This window comes from Nyctibius grandis, chromosome 11, assembly GCF_013368605.1.
Source record: "Nyctibius grandis isolate bNycGra1 chromosome 11, bNycGra1.pri, whole genome shotgun sequence".
Lineage (NCBI taxonomy): Eukaryota > Metazoa > Chordata > Aves > Nyctibiiformes > Nyctibiidae > Nyctibius > Nyctibius grandis.
Genome location: NC_090668.1, coordinates 10,990,530 through 11,008,040, shown reverse-complemented (window position 1 = coordinate 11,008,040; position 17,511 = coordinate 10,990,530). Strand labels below are relative to the sequence as shown.

Genomic DNA, 17,511 nt, shown 5'->3' with positions numbered 1-17,511 from the left:
GATTGACTACAGGACAACAGGATAAATGGTAAAACAACAGGTGCAATTTATAATGCAGTACAGCCTTTGTACAAAGCAAATGACCATTTAAAATAAGATGTATGTATCAGCACCTGATAAAAATATAACACTGCAACACTGTTGCTTGTAAAGCATATTATATTTGTTATCTTGCTGTTGGATGGATTTTTCTTGTAAGAAGTCATGCTCACACATGACTTTTGAGTAGACACAGAAGAATTAGCATGGCTCTTCCTATATTTAGAGATAAAATAGTTGACTTAATGGTAAGGTCCCCAAGTGATTGTCTTTCATCCTCTACCTTACAGTGTATTTTCAAGAAGTCTGTAGGAGACTCAGTTGTCTACAAGTCCTCTCTTCCTTATCAAGATTACTTGAACTTGAGCAGCAGAAACAGAAATGAATGGGGAGAGTAGGTTAGGCAAGGAAGGGAGAAATACAGACAGACACACAGCAACTGTGATCACCAGGTTTTCCTTAGAGAGGCAGACTAAAGAAACCAACAAGATTTTTAAATCAAAGATGACACCAATAACATCAATTTTAGGGTAAACAGACTACTCCTTTGGAAGAAATATGCTGTTCCTTTTCAGCTATACAGCAAAATAGTAAAGACAGTGTTGAGAAAGTTCTAACCAAAAGGTTTGCAGATTCCCTCGTGTCACATGGCAACTGATCACACAGTATTTACTCTTGAAGAGTTTAAGCATTTAAAAAATGAACAAATGGAAAAAGGTTAACATTTAAAATATTGTAATGTCTATACAGAATGCAATTCCATACTAAATTAAGTAAAAAATGGTGTTATTTTTAATACACATATATATACACAGAAAACCCTACATTTTACTTCTGAATTTAAGGATCTAGTAAGTTTGATGAAAACAGAAATGTCTTACTGTGATTCTCTTCATATCTAGCTGTCGGAGCTGCATCATATGATGGAGAACAGTGTGTTTGTACCATGTCTCCTGAGCTATTGGATTGCCATCAAGGGTGATATCTGATAAAGATGAGGAATCAGCAAGGCACAGAACATCCTCAAAACTGTAAGCAAAAAAGTTTAAAGTTTTAATGTTATAGAGTAGGAATAATTTTGAGATGGAAGATTTCATTTCTTAGGATAGAACATTAATATTTACCTGTACTGAAAAAAACCCACCCATCAATACTGTGTATGATAAATCAAATTAAAAGTATTTTGAAATCTCAACAGCTGATGCTGTTCAACTTTTTAATCTCTTCACATACAGGTAAAAAGAGATGTAGAATAAGAACTTGTTAACTATGGGAGCAGAGTCTCACCTAAAAAACCCCTAAAATAGGATACATATCAACTCATATTCAAAAAAATAATACAAGGTGTATTTGCCATCAAAGCCAGCATGAAAATAATGGAAAATACAAAAAAAAAGCCAACCACAAATACCACAGAATGATCCTCGGTGTTTGCAACATCATTAAATATCAGAAGAAAAACAATTAGAAAAGCATCATATTATCCTCAGAACAGATCTGTCTATTGTTCTGAGTTCAGTCTACAAACACTAACAAGCTGGCTTTTTAGACATCTGATTTGGTTTCCTGACAAAAGTAACTGGCCTGTGTAAAATGTATTCAGAGATGTACAGACTGTACCATGTTCCTTTCATTGAAGATGGAATGTGAGAAGAAAGCAGCTGACTCAGATAAACAGTATTTTTAAACAACAGAGAACAATTTAACTTGATTTAAAAAAAAAAAAGCTGAAGAGTTACAAAAGTAAATATGACTTCCCAACATGTTTTAAGAACTTGATTATAGTGTATAAATGTACAACTGTGCACGCACCCTTATGCACTTTGGCCTTCAAAAGTAGAGTCTGTGTTATCAAGTTAAGTAACTGCAAGTGGAAAGTATGAAATAATTTGACTTAGTACTTTTGAGAATGAAGTTAAAAAAAACCTGAAAATTACAAAAGAATCAATGATGATCACATAAAAACATAAACAGAGGATCACTTTACTAGATAAACAAATACTTAATATAATTCTGAAATAAGAGACAATTTCTGAAGTAGAAAATATGGAATTATTGCCATTTTTTTTATATTCTGACAATCTTACTGCATCAGCTGGTTATAGTTCTCACTCTTGGTGGCAGGAAGAGTCTTCCTCCACTAATACTTGGAAAGATACAAAACTTTAAGAATGCCCTGAACGTAGGGATTAGAAATCGCATGCAGTACAGATGTTCTTATTAAAGACAGTAATTGAATAAAATGGCAACTGCCTTTATCATTAGTATCACTCCACTTTCAAAAAAGCACACAATAATCTGCTGAGGACAAACATTCAGCTGCAAAGGGCTTCAGATCTACCAGAATGTCAGATTTTAAAATGATATATACCTGAAAGATTCTAGGTGTTAGACAAAAATATTTCTGCAACAACAACAAAAAGAAATACAGATAAAATATAAAAATCATATCACCAAAGAGCAATCAGTCTCAACCAGCTGAATAAAGACCTGGATACCAACATAAGCTAGCAGGAGTGAAGAAAAGAAATCACCTAATAAAAATCTCAAAAAAACCCCAACACAATTAGTACAGCATGCAAGTAACTTCTACGTGATATGCCAAATGGATGTAGCAGAAAAATGACCAAGTGGAAGATTCTACTACCTTTCTGCTTAGTATATCAAAATAACATAAGAACTGATGGAAAATGAACTATGTAACAGATTCCAATGAGGGCAGTAAAGGTGCTTAGCATATCTGAAGAATTGGGTGTTTTGTACATGTTTGATTATAATTTTCTGCTTCTTTTCTTGATCCAATTTTCCTGCCATAAAACAGCCTGCATAACCACATTTCTGGAAGATCAGGTTGACATATTACTTAAAATACATACTCAATATGTCCTGAAGATAAAAGATAACCTTCCCAAATGACACAGAACTTAGTAAAGCAAACTCGTAAACGTGTTAGAATAAGAAAAGATAACTGAATTTCCGTTGTTTTAGAACAGATTTTACTTGACAAATATGAAAATTTTTTGGTGTTCAAAATTAGTTTCAAATAATGTAAATATATTTATTAAAAGCATTATATATATTTACTCAAAACACTTCCCACTAAACATTTAACCAAACAGTACTTCTGCCATTACGTATGATTTACATATTTCTAATAAAACCATTCTCATCAGGAAATGACAGAAAAGTTGAAAGTTTGCTAGTGTTTTCAAGACCTTCCACTTATACATACTGCTGTGCTTTGAAATTCTCAATGCTTCAGCATACCAGAACATTCATTCTGGAGCTAAAACAAATGTGCTTGCTGCTTTTAGCTGCCCTATTAGCAGCTCAATTTTAGAGTAAAACAGTAGTGCAAAATAGCTATGTTTTCACATCTTTGTATACACATATGAAAGACAGAGCTTTAGAAATTCAATGTAGAAAACTTAATATACTGTACTTGTCACTCTGGCATCCCAGTCCTAAGCCAAGCAAAGCTTCAATGTAATACACTTACCAAACAGACTTGGTATGCATACTTTACAAGCAAGCTTCTGTCTGCTTCCTAGCACACAGACTACTGTGACAGAGCCAAGTGGTGACCACCCTACGGGAATGAGAAGCCATGTCTCAATGCTCTCTCTAGCCTCTGTTCACCACAAAGGAGTCTTTAACCTGCTCGTGAAATACAAAGCAGCTGTGGATGATGCTCTTTCAGGCTGCCACAGTCAATCTTCAGTGGAATGTCTGCTTCTCTTTCCAAAAGACCTTCTCCTGCAGGAGTCCCACCAAACTACAGCAACTGCCTCTCCTTCCCTGTTCTTCTTTCTTACTAGATGAATTTATCTTTGCTAAAATGGTACTTAGAGCGACACAGAAACAAGTTGTGAATTTGGGCTAAATTACCAAAAAGTGTTTTCTGGAAATCTTTTCAGAATAGATCAATTTTACATCTTGTGTGCATACTCAGAGTCCTGCATCCCATTCCACCCTCTGCCAGAGGGGATGCAAACCCACTTTTCCTGCCTCATACGAGAGCGTGGCGATTACTAAGCAGGAGAGTATTCTGAAGTGGTGTAATCTCAACCTCCACCAGTGATACACATTCACATTTACACATTTAGTAGGCAAGAAAAGGACACAGCCTACTTACTTAGGAAGACAGTTGTTCCTTCTCTTATACATTTGCATCAATGACTTTTTAAAAGCATGTTCCATAAAGGTGAAAAGCTCTGGAGAATTGAAGGAAGGTAACATACTTGCTAGCCTGACAGGACACCCTAGAGGGAACTGTATGTTCAAAAAAACATTCAAAGAAGAAAACTTGGGTATTCCTAGGTTTCTAACCACTAAACTACTGATGAAAACAGATGTTACCACAATCAACCTTTCATTCCCCTCGTACTGCTTTTGTTCAAGTATTTAACAACATATTTATATTTTTTCATTCTGCTGAGAAAAAAAGATATTTTCTTGTTTTTATTAGGCTAAGAACATTCCTTCTCTCAGGTTTCCAATTCAGCAACCAAATGAAGAAGAGCAATTACATATCCTTTGAGCTGGTATCCAACTTTTTCCACATGGCTAGACATTGTGCCTTACTAAATGAAAAAGCAAACACAGCGCTGATCTGGACAACATTGTAACAGTGAAAATATGTATTTTGTTTCCAAGATTAAAAAATGGTCTTCCCTGGTTTCACATTTTGAAATACGAGCAATAACCGTCTTTCTGAATCTCAGTGGCATACCTTTCCTAAGAAAACAGTTTCTGTAATCTCTTCCAAGTACCACATGACAAATTCAAAATGGGATTTCTCCCCCTTCTTTATATCTAGCTCTAGAGATATATATTACCTTCAGCCATCAGGTATGAACGCCTTCAGTTTGTAACTGCTAAATTTTTTTGGGGCTAAAGCCAGAAGTAGGACTTCTTTTGTTTCAGATCAGCATCAACTTTTACAGTATTAGGTTTTAGCTTATATTATCTTGCCAATACATCCTCTTTTACTAAAAGCTCTGCAGAGAAGCAGCAGCATTCTAAGGCCTCCTCTGAAGCATGATGGAAAAAGAACATAAGTGATTAAACCCATGATAGATTCTCATGCTTTAAATGGTGACAATTTTTAAAAGGCATTCCTGAATCTTTTACTGAAATATTAATTCATATATGTCAGTATGTATCAATTGAAGACTCAAGGATTTTTGCTGACATACAAAAAGAGAAAGTAGCAAACTTTCCATGGGAGCACTGCCTCAAAAATGCTACTTCTTTTTAAAAAAAGAAAGATCACTAATAAAATATTTTAATGAACCTGTATCACAAATATATTCAGGTTTTGGCAATATACTTTGTTGTTTGTTTCCATGTGCAGGTTTTCTCCATGCAACTACAGATAAATTAATTAGAATATCCATGTATCAATTTGATTGTCTAAAAGAAAAGTCAGTTGTATATACATAGCTGTTCTTAGGAAAAATAATTTTTAAAATTACCATATGGCACACAGTAAACCCAGGTAAGTGACTCACAAAACCACACAAAATCATTTAAAAGGGTTGTAGGAATGTTCAGATGTAGCACAGCAATTCACTAGTATTACAGTTGCATATAACTTCTTCAGTCAATTCAAACAGTATCAAGCCAAGTATCAGAACACAGACCATCAAGAGCAGACTTTTATATTTCATCATTTTCCTGTTAGAAGACATATCTACTACATCACTCAAAATCAGGAATTAATGGGGTTTTTTTAGCCTTCAAAACAACTATATGCAATAGAAGGTTATTTCAAAAACCCAAGCTAAATGTAATCATAAAAAGAAAATTTTTGTTTGTTTTAAAACAATACCTGGTAAATAAAGAGTTAAACTGATCCACCCACCTACCCACATATGTATACAAAATTTATAGAAGAGCAATGTCTTTTGTTTGATATTAAGATTTTTATATACCTACTCCCACTACAAATTAAAATCAAATTATATATTTTCATGAATGTTCTAAGCAAGTATTTCTAGCTTACATGAAAGCTAAGACTAGATCTACCAATCGTTCAGCTGAAGCCCCAATGAATAAATGACAACAATCATGATAAAGTACCACGAAGCAAGCTACTGGTTACATAAAGTTTGAGAAATCTGGTTTAAAAACCTCACAGAAAAACTGAAACATTTTTCCTTCTCTGAACACTGTAAAAACAACACGAATTCGCCTAAAAGAATGTAAGAAAGGTGTCAGAAAGCTACACAAAATGTACCAAATACATAAAAAGATACAGAAATTCCACTGACTGCAGTGATGTTCCATGATGGCAAAGGAGTCAGCTACTGCAGTCCCCTCATTGTTCTTGCCAAGTTAAGACATTTTTTAGAAAAACAGAAACAAAAGGCATGTTTCGATTCCGGGAATTATTCAAGAGAGGCAAAATCCTGATCTCTTCTCTAGCAGATTAATTATGGGAAAAGCATATTAAAGATTCCTGCAGTTCACCTCTGATTTTTTTTCAGATGCTTAATACCCATGAGTATTTAAAGAGATCTACTGCAGTGGTACTTTAAGAAACCAACGCACACAGACAAGCAGGCTGGAGCTGTCTGCAAAAACTGTAATGCAGGTCAACTTAAAATATTCAAGTACCTATTACAATAAAAGCTCATACTAAGTGTAACATTTTACAGAGAAAGCAGATACAACAAGAATAGCACAGTATTTCCAGTAATTAGAACACAAAGCATCTTTCCCCTATCCCACATTAAATTATTTGATTCTAACAAAGAAGGCTGGTGGTGATTAAGGGATAAAAAAAAAAAAGGACACACCAAACTGAAGATAATGCAGGCACTTTTTTTAAAAAAAAATATTGGCACTAGTATAAATGCAGACTCCAAAAATGCATGAATATGAAAAAGCATAGAAGACAAACACTTTATTTATAACAAAATGCACTTAGTTACTTGAAACTATAGAAGCCCTGCTTTGAAAGTTGAGCTATTCTGCTTCTGCCATCTGGTTAGAAAGAGAAATAACCATAAATATACCTTCCAGATATTAATATATGGACAAGTAAAATACAAACATGATATAATCTAACCATTGTAAGCAGTATCTGACTCAGCAGTTTGTGTAACTCCATAAATACAGTGATTGTATGTTAAATGTAATATATACCTTGTGTAATGTTGTTTTAACAGATACATAGTTTAACAGTAAAACAGCATATTTACACAACTATTTTTAATTTTCATAATCATTGTAAACAATATGATAATTTCTAAATTAAAAATACAAGTTTCTTGGTAGAATACTCACAGTACAATTATATTTAAATGCAAGGTTTCAAGAACTTCTAGTTTAAAGTAGAAAATACACAATGGCTTGATTATGCTATCTCTTAGGAAAAAAAGCATCTGCATTCATAGTGTTTGAATTTAAATTTTAATGAAACACAGATCCAATAGGATACTTCAAATTACTGGTAGGAAGCAAACTGCTATTTCCCTTACCTAGATATATTGTTGAAGCTGAGGAAGAGACGTTGGAGACGGGGCAAAGTATCCACATCTTTCTAGAAGGAAAGACAGAGGCATAAATTCAGTAGCTGAAAGTAGCTTTTGAACCTCTCTACTTTGCCTGATGAAATACTTTCATTTCTATATGCTATAACCTTGCTGCAACATTGATTTCTGTTGAATGTGCAGCTCCATTTCTCCCTAGTGCAGACTGCAAGGGAGTGTTTCAGTGCAGATATCTACTCTGCAGAAAAAGCTGCATCACTTGCAAAGCAAATGATGTTAAAGAAAAGAGGATAAGGCTGCTGCTGGTTTCTGAACAGGCTTTTGGGAAATAAGCCAAGGTGCTGTCTCAGCATTTAAGCTGCAGGATAAACACACTGTAAAAAAAAAAAAGTTTATTTTGTGACCATGCTGAAATAAGGTTTTTGAAGTGCAATACAGAAGTGCTATTAGCACGACTAAACATCTGACTCTTCTGCCAGAGAATGACCTGAAGGATTCTGTCACCTTTACAACTGAAATTTATAAGAAGGAATGAGTTTCCAGAATGAGTAATTGTGAATTTAATACATGTCACTAAAGACTTTTGCAGAAAATCTCTAAATAGCTCAAATATTAGTAAGATGAAGGACATCAAGTAAGATCAAACTTCACTTATGAAATATAAATCCATAATGACCAGACAGCACAGTCTGCAGTGATTCACATACCATTCAAACTGCACACCTAACCCCTCAGTATAAATCTGCATTTCCTTATCCTACTAAGGACCATATTCCAACTTGCAGTAAAAAAGTAGTATAGCTTTCATTTTTTCAGGGTGTTTCTCCTCAAAAAAAAATAAAAAAAATTTAAGCAAACACATACATGTACATTGTTGCACACAGAGAAAAAGACAACACATTAAAATAAAAAACAGGTTTTATTTTAGGAAAGAGACATATATTTACTCTTTCAGACAGTATTATGAGTCCAAGACGTGACTTCATATGATTTAAGAGTCCTTCTCTAGAGGAAGGAGAGTTAGTGACATACTTGCTAAAACCATCATCCAATTAAAAACAACACAAAAAAACAACACAGACACACGAAACACCACTCCATTAGAATTTAACCAAGTAAAAAAAACCAAACAAACACACCAATTAGACAAAATAAAGTACTTCCCTGAACAGAACATCAACTTCTGAAACACTGTCTCTGGCTAGGAAAGACTAGAACATTAAACTGAAATATAGCACAGAGTCCAAGCCTGTAACTCACTAATTTAAATTTCATGCTGACTCTTATTTGTGACAACAGGAAGCAAGGATAAAGTACAAGCTACACCCGAGAGGAACAAAAAGGCAGCGGCTACAAGCACCAGGTAACGTAACTGATGTAGGGGGAAGGTACAGTAACAGAATCAGCAATGAGCAGAAATTTCTTATTTTTGAAGTATAAAAACAATTCATACATGGTAAGTAACAGAAAGTCAAGAAAGGAAAGGCTCAGCAGCAACAGGAGAGCAAGAACTGAAGGAATTATGAGGGCCAGAAAAATATAGCTATTTAAGTAGACTTACAGTATTATTTTAAAAAGCATTTGTTCAAATAATCTACTTGCCATACCTGAACTACAACTCAAATTGCAAAGTGAAAAGCTTTATTTTTCAGAACATAAAGACTTACAATGCTAGGCTAAAGCTTCAATTGGGAAATTCTGCTTTTAAGATCAATACCTATTTTCTCTGCATTTGCCTCAGAAATACTCATAAGTAGATGAAATTTAACATGGTCTGACTGCTTAGCTGAGCTACAGAAATTAAGAGAGGGTTTGTTTCTAGGAAACAAACTTGTATGGAAGAAAAGTCTCTAAATTTGTATGTTAGAACCACAAAGCTGCTTCAGAACCTTTTTCCCCCCCCCCAGAGAACTATCATGAGTTATCAAGATGTGAATCACTACAAGTGATCACATTTAAACAAAATATCACCAAAAATAAATTGCTGTTTGTTTCACCTTTATGTTGTAAGAGTAAGTATTGCAGCACAAGACAAGCAACACAATACAGGAAAACACAGGATTTCACAAGTCTGAAATGCTGATATGGTTTAAACAAGTTACAGTAATAGTGTGTTTTGTTAAAAACAAAAATAAAAAGAAAATAGAAAAAAACAAGAGTTTTGTTCCTTACTATAGCAGAGACTTGATTATGACGAAGGTTGAGTTCTGTGAGTGAATCCAGTCCATTAAGGTTTTCTACAATGGTTAGAAGGTTTCTGGCAAGGTTTAACACTCTCAGTTCACTCAAATGACTGATGTTTTCTATTCTAGTAATCTGTGAAAGAGGTATAATTACAAACATGTATACTGCGTTTTATATAGATACACAATAGAAATACGTAGCGCATACATTTTTTTAAAAAAGTATACATGAACAATCAACTGAATACAATAGTGTGCTTCTTGGGTATTTTTCTAAATCATTATAATCATGTCATAAATTGCTGAAAACAAGCTACAGTCTGCTAGAAATTAAGTACAAGCATTCACTTCACCAATATCTTTCTAGTCTTACTGCAGTAAAATCAGTCAATACTTCCTTCCTTACCATCAGAAATCAGGTTACTTCAGCTGTGCTGCTCTGTAGCAGCAACCTCAAAGACACCATAAAACTAAGATGACACTGATGATATCATGATATGCCAAAACGGGGAAATTTTGTGCATGGTTGATCCTTAATTTGCCTGCAAAGGCACTCAAACACACATCCAAATCTCCTGGTACCTAGGCTACAAGAATATGTGGCATCATATCTCCCTACCATCACAGAACTCTGCACCAATTTCCCTTCATGCCTCTTAAAAAGCCGGTAGCAGCATTCATAGCTCTATCCACAGGAGCTCCACAGACTTTCCAGCAGGTCATGAGGATGGGAACCTGCTGTGAGTCAGGGGCAAGGAGCAGCCACATCCCTCTGGAGAAGAAAGCAATTATTCTGAAATTGGAGCTTGTAAGGAAGTTTTACAAGCAGGTAATTGCTGGAACCAGTAAGACATACTCAAAAGTTAAAAGAAAGCAGCAGCATCCTTAGTTTGGATACACAGCACATTTGCTTGACAGTCCCCAGCACTTCTTCAGCAACTCATGGCTTCCTGTGATTCGAAAATGGAGGGATCAAACAAAGTGACTAAACTAAACAGGGAGCTGCCCAACATTTGTTTTTACACTTAATACCATATTTTAAAGATTCAGATGATACTGACAAAAAAAAAAATAATCACAAGAGTAAGAATAGCTATTGCCCCTTAATTTTATTTTTAACTTCTTGAAATGCAACTGTGTTTTACAAAAGCATTAATTATTGCTCTATTGACACAATCTGGGTTAATTTTCTGCTGTTTGTATTTCTCAGAGTGATCCACTCAAGGGTCTCTATCCAGGTATTTATTTCTCATAGTGGTTTGGGATCTGTCCTCCAGCATCTATCCCGACATTTATGCAGGACTTGCATACAGCAATGTATCATGGAGAAGCAGCATTGCCACTGCGCACAGGGATATTCCTATCATATTCTTACTGAAACCCATGCTATACTGCAGAAAGAAGGCAGCAGGTTTTCCTGCAGAAAAGACTTCAACCTTCCATAATGTGTGGCAGTGCATCCAAGGAGACAGTGCACAAAGCTAGTAACAAGTATAATGAATTCCCTTTCAATTAGAATGATCATCTGCTGGACCACTGTAAGCTCCCTTCAACACCCTGTTCTCTGGCATGCTATTCCTCCTCAAAGCTGCCAACAGCAATTAGATGCAGACAAGCAAAATAGCGACTGGTGTCACACACCTTCCCAGTGATAATGAACTTTCTGATGCTTTAGACCAGTAAAAATCTGGCCATGCCAATTTCCAGAATCTGTCTAGCAGCTCCTGGAATGGAAGAAGAGGTAAGGTAGCTGTTATTTAACAGTTCAAGTACACATAATGTTGTTGATAATTTCCCTATATATACACACATGTATGTACACATATGTATATGTATCTCTAAGCCTATACATATGACTTGAATATGCTGCTACAAAAAGTATTTCAGCAGTTTTTCCATTAAAAAGCATACAAAAGTAGATAGCAAAACCAAAATTAAATAACATCTTAAACCAGCTTTTGATTCAACTGCTAATTAAACTATTATGCATCTTCCATTTATGTGTATCATATGCAAAATATAAAAATTATCAGGATACAAAAATATTACAGCAAAAGGAACAGAAAATACCACCATTTAGAACAATATATTTAGACAGAAAGACTTATAAAAGCAAAGCCAAGAGCAGATGGTTAGCATGAAGAGCACAGACCTCCGCAGATGTCTGTTTAGCTAAAATTACAGCATGCCACAACGCAGAATATTAATCCTGGCATTTTACTGCTATCGCAAAGACAATGATTTCACCCGCAATGTAGAGAGATTCTCTTCATCACTTTGCTAAGTTTAAAGATTAACTACTGGATTTTCTCTGTTTCAATTATGCATGCATGAAGCTACATACTAAAAGCTGGTGTGTCATTAGGTGCAGATTAGATAACAAGCCATTATCCCCTCTTCTTAGAGGATTCAAATAATATTTATTTTATTATATCTATTACTACTTTCTACTAATTATAAAGAAGGATTATTAACCATTTTAGTTGCTTTTTCAAATACATACAAAGACTTGTAAACACTGAACAAAAACACTATTCAATTTTCTTGTTTGCTTTTATGTTTGAATACTTAGCTATGAAATAGATTTATTGCAGAAAAGATTTTTATGCACCACATAATCACTCATCACTAATTAAACTACATAAAAGTTGCATCTTTTAACACACATTTCTGAGATTATTGAAAAGTCCACGCCTGAAAAATCAAGTTGCATTTTATTTCCCTTTTATTTATATCCTTGAACTTTTGGCAAGGAAAATAACAGAACACAAAAAATAACTCTAATGACTTTTTAAAATATAACGAGCTACAGAATAAATTTCATTCTAAATAAAGTTAGAACGAAATTCAAGTTCAACTTGACTCAACTTTAATGCATCAGTTCACTAGAAGACAGAGTGAAGCCCATTTTAACCCTACCTAAAATAAAAAGGTTTTAAAGAGATTTATATGGAACATATACCATTGATAATATTTACCTTGACACCAAAGATCAAGCCAACAATCAGCGTTCTCTCCATAGACTATTCAGAGTGCTTGGAAGCACACTATTCAGAAATTAAATATTTAGTTCAAAATTAAATGTAAGTTGCAGTGCATTAAATACACCATGCACACAATCATGTGCACGGTCTCTGAATGGCATAGTATTATGTGTCCATATTAGCATGTTAATAACCACAGATACAGAGCCTCCACATAAAAATTTAATCAAATGTTACTAAGATGCTGGATTTTCTTACAAATTTTTACTGGGCAGTATTAAAATCAAGAGCCTTACTAAATCATGTTGGAAAATAGGCAGAGAGTAGTAACATGATGTGGGAATTCACATTTTGTCCTTTTTGTAAAGTGTAGGCATTGAGTGCAATATTTCACTAGGCATTACATTTTTTTTTAACCTTCTTTGGATATTTATTATATGAAGGGATTTTCTTCATAAACAAGGTTTATCATTAAGCATTGTGGAATTCTATACCTCAATGTTTTAAAGTACATCGAGTTCCCAGTACTTTTCTCACTTGGATGGGAGAAGTCTCAAAGTTCAGACCAAATCATATTATCCAAAAAATTCAGTACCCAAATAAATCAAAATATTTTCCCAAAAGGAAAAAAAAAAAAAAAAAAAAAAGAAATTTTCCTCCTTCTGTTTTTCCTCACCTCCAGACTCTTGGAAACATTCCAGTCTTAAAAGTTTCACATTCTGCATTCCATCTATGGGATTGATTTACACCCCAAGAGAGAGGGAGGGAGGGACTAAGACTATAAGAGGAATCTAGCTTTCCTTAAAAATGCTACTACTCCATGAACATTAACAAAAATAAATAATCTCTAGCTAGGCTCTAGTACTATTTGTGAAAAATAAAATTAATAATATTGATATACTGGCCATATCCCTCTCTGAGCATTTATAGTCTGCATCTATTGAGAGCGGCTGCTGAGATTCTTATCTTATGTAGAACTACCATGTACAAAGAGTGAGTTAAAACTTTTTGTTAGTCTAATGCATTTCAAATACCTTTAATATAACTTGTACACAAGATTTAATTGTTCAGTGATCCTCTGGGATCACAGGTAATATATAAGAGATACCACACATTATTAACAATAGCTTTGAACACCAAAAAAATTAAAATTATTGCAAGCACCTTAGAATATTCCTGCAGTGAATTAAACTACTGAAGTAAGAATGAAAATTATTTGGTCAGATATTATGTAATGGATATTACACATAACATATTTCAGTATTTTATTGTAAATATGTCCTATAACATATATAAACCATAAAGGGGAAAAAGGGTAGTTAAAAGAATAATACTTTTTTCCTGTCAGATATGTGAGCACCTTCAGCATCCTCAGAAAGAACCGCGGAATTTCATATTCACTGAAGAGTCAATCTGGTAAAAGGACTTGCCAAAAGGCATCAGGAAGATTTACTGGATTTTGCTATAACCTGCTACATTGAATTTTATGGGTTTTATTTCATGACATCAGAGAAGCCAAATCGTGAAAACAAAGACTATGGAAAAACTCTGTTCTGTATCATAACACAGTTTGCAGTAGTAATACTACTGTAGTAATTTATATTCCATAGTATATTGTAGTAATAATATTATTGTTGCCAGGCAATACCATTTAAGTGGTAGCATTTTACTTATATGACTCTTCTCATCTACTGGAGTCTAACAAACGTGTTAAACGATCTTCTGGAATTGTCCCTCTGACTACAGAGGAAAGCTGGTGATAACAGAATCACTGAATGCAAGTTAACTCGTATCTCTAGTAAACTGTATGCAAGTAGCAAATATTCAGCTAATCCTCTACTGTGATAAAGACTGCTCATCAGATATTCTCCCCTTAATAGAACTATCTTTACTACAAAAAAAATGTGTCCTCATCTTGTATTAACTAAGACATGGCAACTTCAAAAGGCAAAACCTCCAGTCAAAACAGAGCTGCTATATATATTAAAACAAAGAATAAAAAAAGCTGTAGAATAGATTACTGTTCTAATACATATATAAATATGAATCACAGAGGATGACTCTACAAAATTACACAGACAAATCAACAAGTTAGAAGAAAACTGAACTGTCTTACTTCTCAACAAATAAATCACCAAAATATTCCATAGTGACTTGTGATCAACGTTTACTCTCAAGCAGACACAGAACTGATGAATAGTAGCAATCAGTGCAAACTGCAAAGAAAGTGCGCTAAAGACCAACAGATCCAATACATAATTTCATCAAACGTGCGGGATATATGAACATCAAAACCACAGGAACACTCCTATCCTAACCCCAAACACAGAGGGCCATTCCGTGAGTACTGTAGTAGGGTACTGATTCAGTGCACTATAGCTGAAGGAACTGCCACATTCATCCAATAAAGAGGCTTTTCATGGCTCTACAGGGGACATTTTCGCAATAAAGAATCGTCACTTTACTAGTATCCTCAAAATAATTCTTTTTGTCTACTATTGTTTTCTTCTATTTCCCCTACCACTACAAAGGGAAAATAGGAAAAGAAAAGATAGCGAATTTAATCTAAAGTAACCCTACCCACAGAACCAGAGCATCAGTTGAGGTCAGAAGGGACCTCTGGAGATCGCCCTTTCCAAACCCCCTGCTCAAAGCAGGGTCAGCTACAGCAGGCTGCCCAGGACCACGTTCAGTCAGGCTTAGACCACCTCCGAGGATGAAGATTCCACTATCTGTCTGGGCAACCTTCTCCAGTGTTTGGCCACCCTGACAATAACATTTTTCTTAAGTTTGGAGAAGTTTCCTGTATTTCAGTTTATGCTCAATGATTCTATTGAAGTCTGGCTCCATCTTATTTAGACCCTCCCATCAGCTATTTATATGTGTTGATAAGAACTCCCGAGGCTTCTCTTCTCCAGGCAAAGTAAATCTCAGCTCTCTCAGCCTCTCCTCATATGAGAGATGCTCCAGTCCCTTCACCACTTCTGTGCCTCTTTGCTGGACTCACTCTCCTAAGTTCATGTCTGTTTTGTACTGGGGAGCCCAAAGGATCACCTCCCACAACCTGCAGGCAACATTCTTCCTAATGCAGCCCAGGAGGCTGTTGGCCGCCTTTGCCATATGGGCGCACTGCTGGCATATGGCCAGCCTGCCATCCACCAGAGCCCCCACGTCCTTTACTACAAAGCTGCTTTTCAGCGGTTGAGCGCCCAGCCCATACTGGTGCAGGGAGCTATTCCTCCCTAAGTGCAGGACTTAGCATTTCCCTTTCCTGAATTTCATGAGATTTCTTTCAGCCCATTTCTCCAGCCTGTCAAGGTCCCACTGAATGGCAGCACAATCACCTCATGTACAAAGCTCTCCTTCCAATGTCCTGCATTGTTAATAATGCAAGTCATCGATGAAGGTGTTAAAAAGTATTGACCTAGTATCAGTCTCTAGGGTACAACGACAGCGACTGGCCTCTAGCTAGACTGTGTCACTGATCACAACCCTTTGAGCCTGGCAGTCCAGCCAGTTTTCGTTTCACCTCACTGTCCATCTGTCTAGTCCAAATTTAAGTTTGTCTATAAAGATGTAATGGGAGACAGTGTCAAATACCTTTCTAAATTCAAGATAATTCAAGAGCACATCCATTGTGCTCTACTCATCCACAGCGCTCGTCATTTTGTTGTAAAATGCCAATTTCTACATAAATTCATGGTGACCACTCCTGGTTGCCTTCTTGCTGTAACACGTTTGGAAATGGTTTCCAGGACTATTTGTTCCATCACTTTCCCAGGGACTGGGGTGAGGCTGACTTGTTTGATAGCATCTGACATATACTCATTTATATGTCACCCCTGTTTTAGGCCAATTACAGTCTACTTAATTTGCTCATTGAGCAGACAGCATTCAGGCAAAACTTACATCCAAGTTTTAGCTTATCAATAGCTTTCTTGAAAGAATTTATAATTTCTTCCTGGAGAGTTGGTATCAAAACTCCTTCTACTAACTGAACTACAATGGCAGGTTTTGTAATGAAGCTACAAATATTTTCTTCAAAAACAAAACCAAAAAAATTTAAATAAAATAAAAAAATGCAAAACCAAGTGTGCACATCTGAGTAGTGCCTTTAACAGTATGAATTTTGCATTGTGGCTCAAGAATATCACACTAAGAAAATCCTGAAAATATTCCTGGCAACAAGATACAGATGATGCCACAAAGACGGCTGTCTTTTCTAGAAAATAGCCTTAAAGTTTTGTGCTGGATCAAGAATATCTGTTTCTCATTCACACAGCATTAAATAATTTCTCACATCTGTAAGAAACACAACTTTGAATGTAAAATGAAAGGAAAAGTACCATAAAAACACCTGTAAGCATAAGAAAGAGTATGACTGAAAAGATGGTAACATTAAGTAACCCACACAGTCTGTTTCACAGTTACTAGAAGCGAGCAAAGGAAAATGATGTCCAGAGGACATCTCATATTCCCTCAGCATGTACAGACACTGAAACTACACTGGCAGTCAATGACACTCTTGTACACCAAAAGTGAATCACATTTTTCCGTAGTTATAAGGAAAGGAGACATAAGGGATGCACACCACAAAAGTGCCGTTACACCTTTTACTTGAAATAAGAACCACCCTGATAAAGGACAATTGCTGCCCATCGCTGGTTCCAAATCATAAAACTGACTAGATTTATTGTAGATTTTTTTACTTTCGTGTGAAAACTGGGTGCAGGATAACCCCACCAGCAATCTATGCAAACAGATGTATCAAGAGCTTATTAAGATAAAGCAAATCCTATTTGCTAC

The 17,511-nt window shown here is 35.3% G+C and overlaps 1 protein-coding gene across 1 annotated transcript in view; it reads right to left on the bottom strand.

The window, feature by feature from the left end:
• LRRC49 (leucine rich repeat containing 49) overlaps positions 1–17,511 on the bottom strand; it is a 44,765-nt gene that overhangs the window by 19,476 nt on the left and 7,778 nt on the right. The window contains exons 7-9 of the mRNA XM_068410482.1: positions 9,711–9,854; positions 7,527–7,588; positions 921–1,068 (exon numbers count right to left, since the gene is read on the bottom strand). Of these exons, the coding sequence (XP_068266583.1) occupies positions 921–1,068; positions 7,527–7,588; positions 9,711–9,854 (354 nt within the window). The remainder of the gene's footprint in view (positions 1–920; positions 1,069–7,526; positions 7,589–9,710; positions 9,855–17,511) is intronic.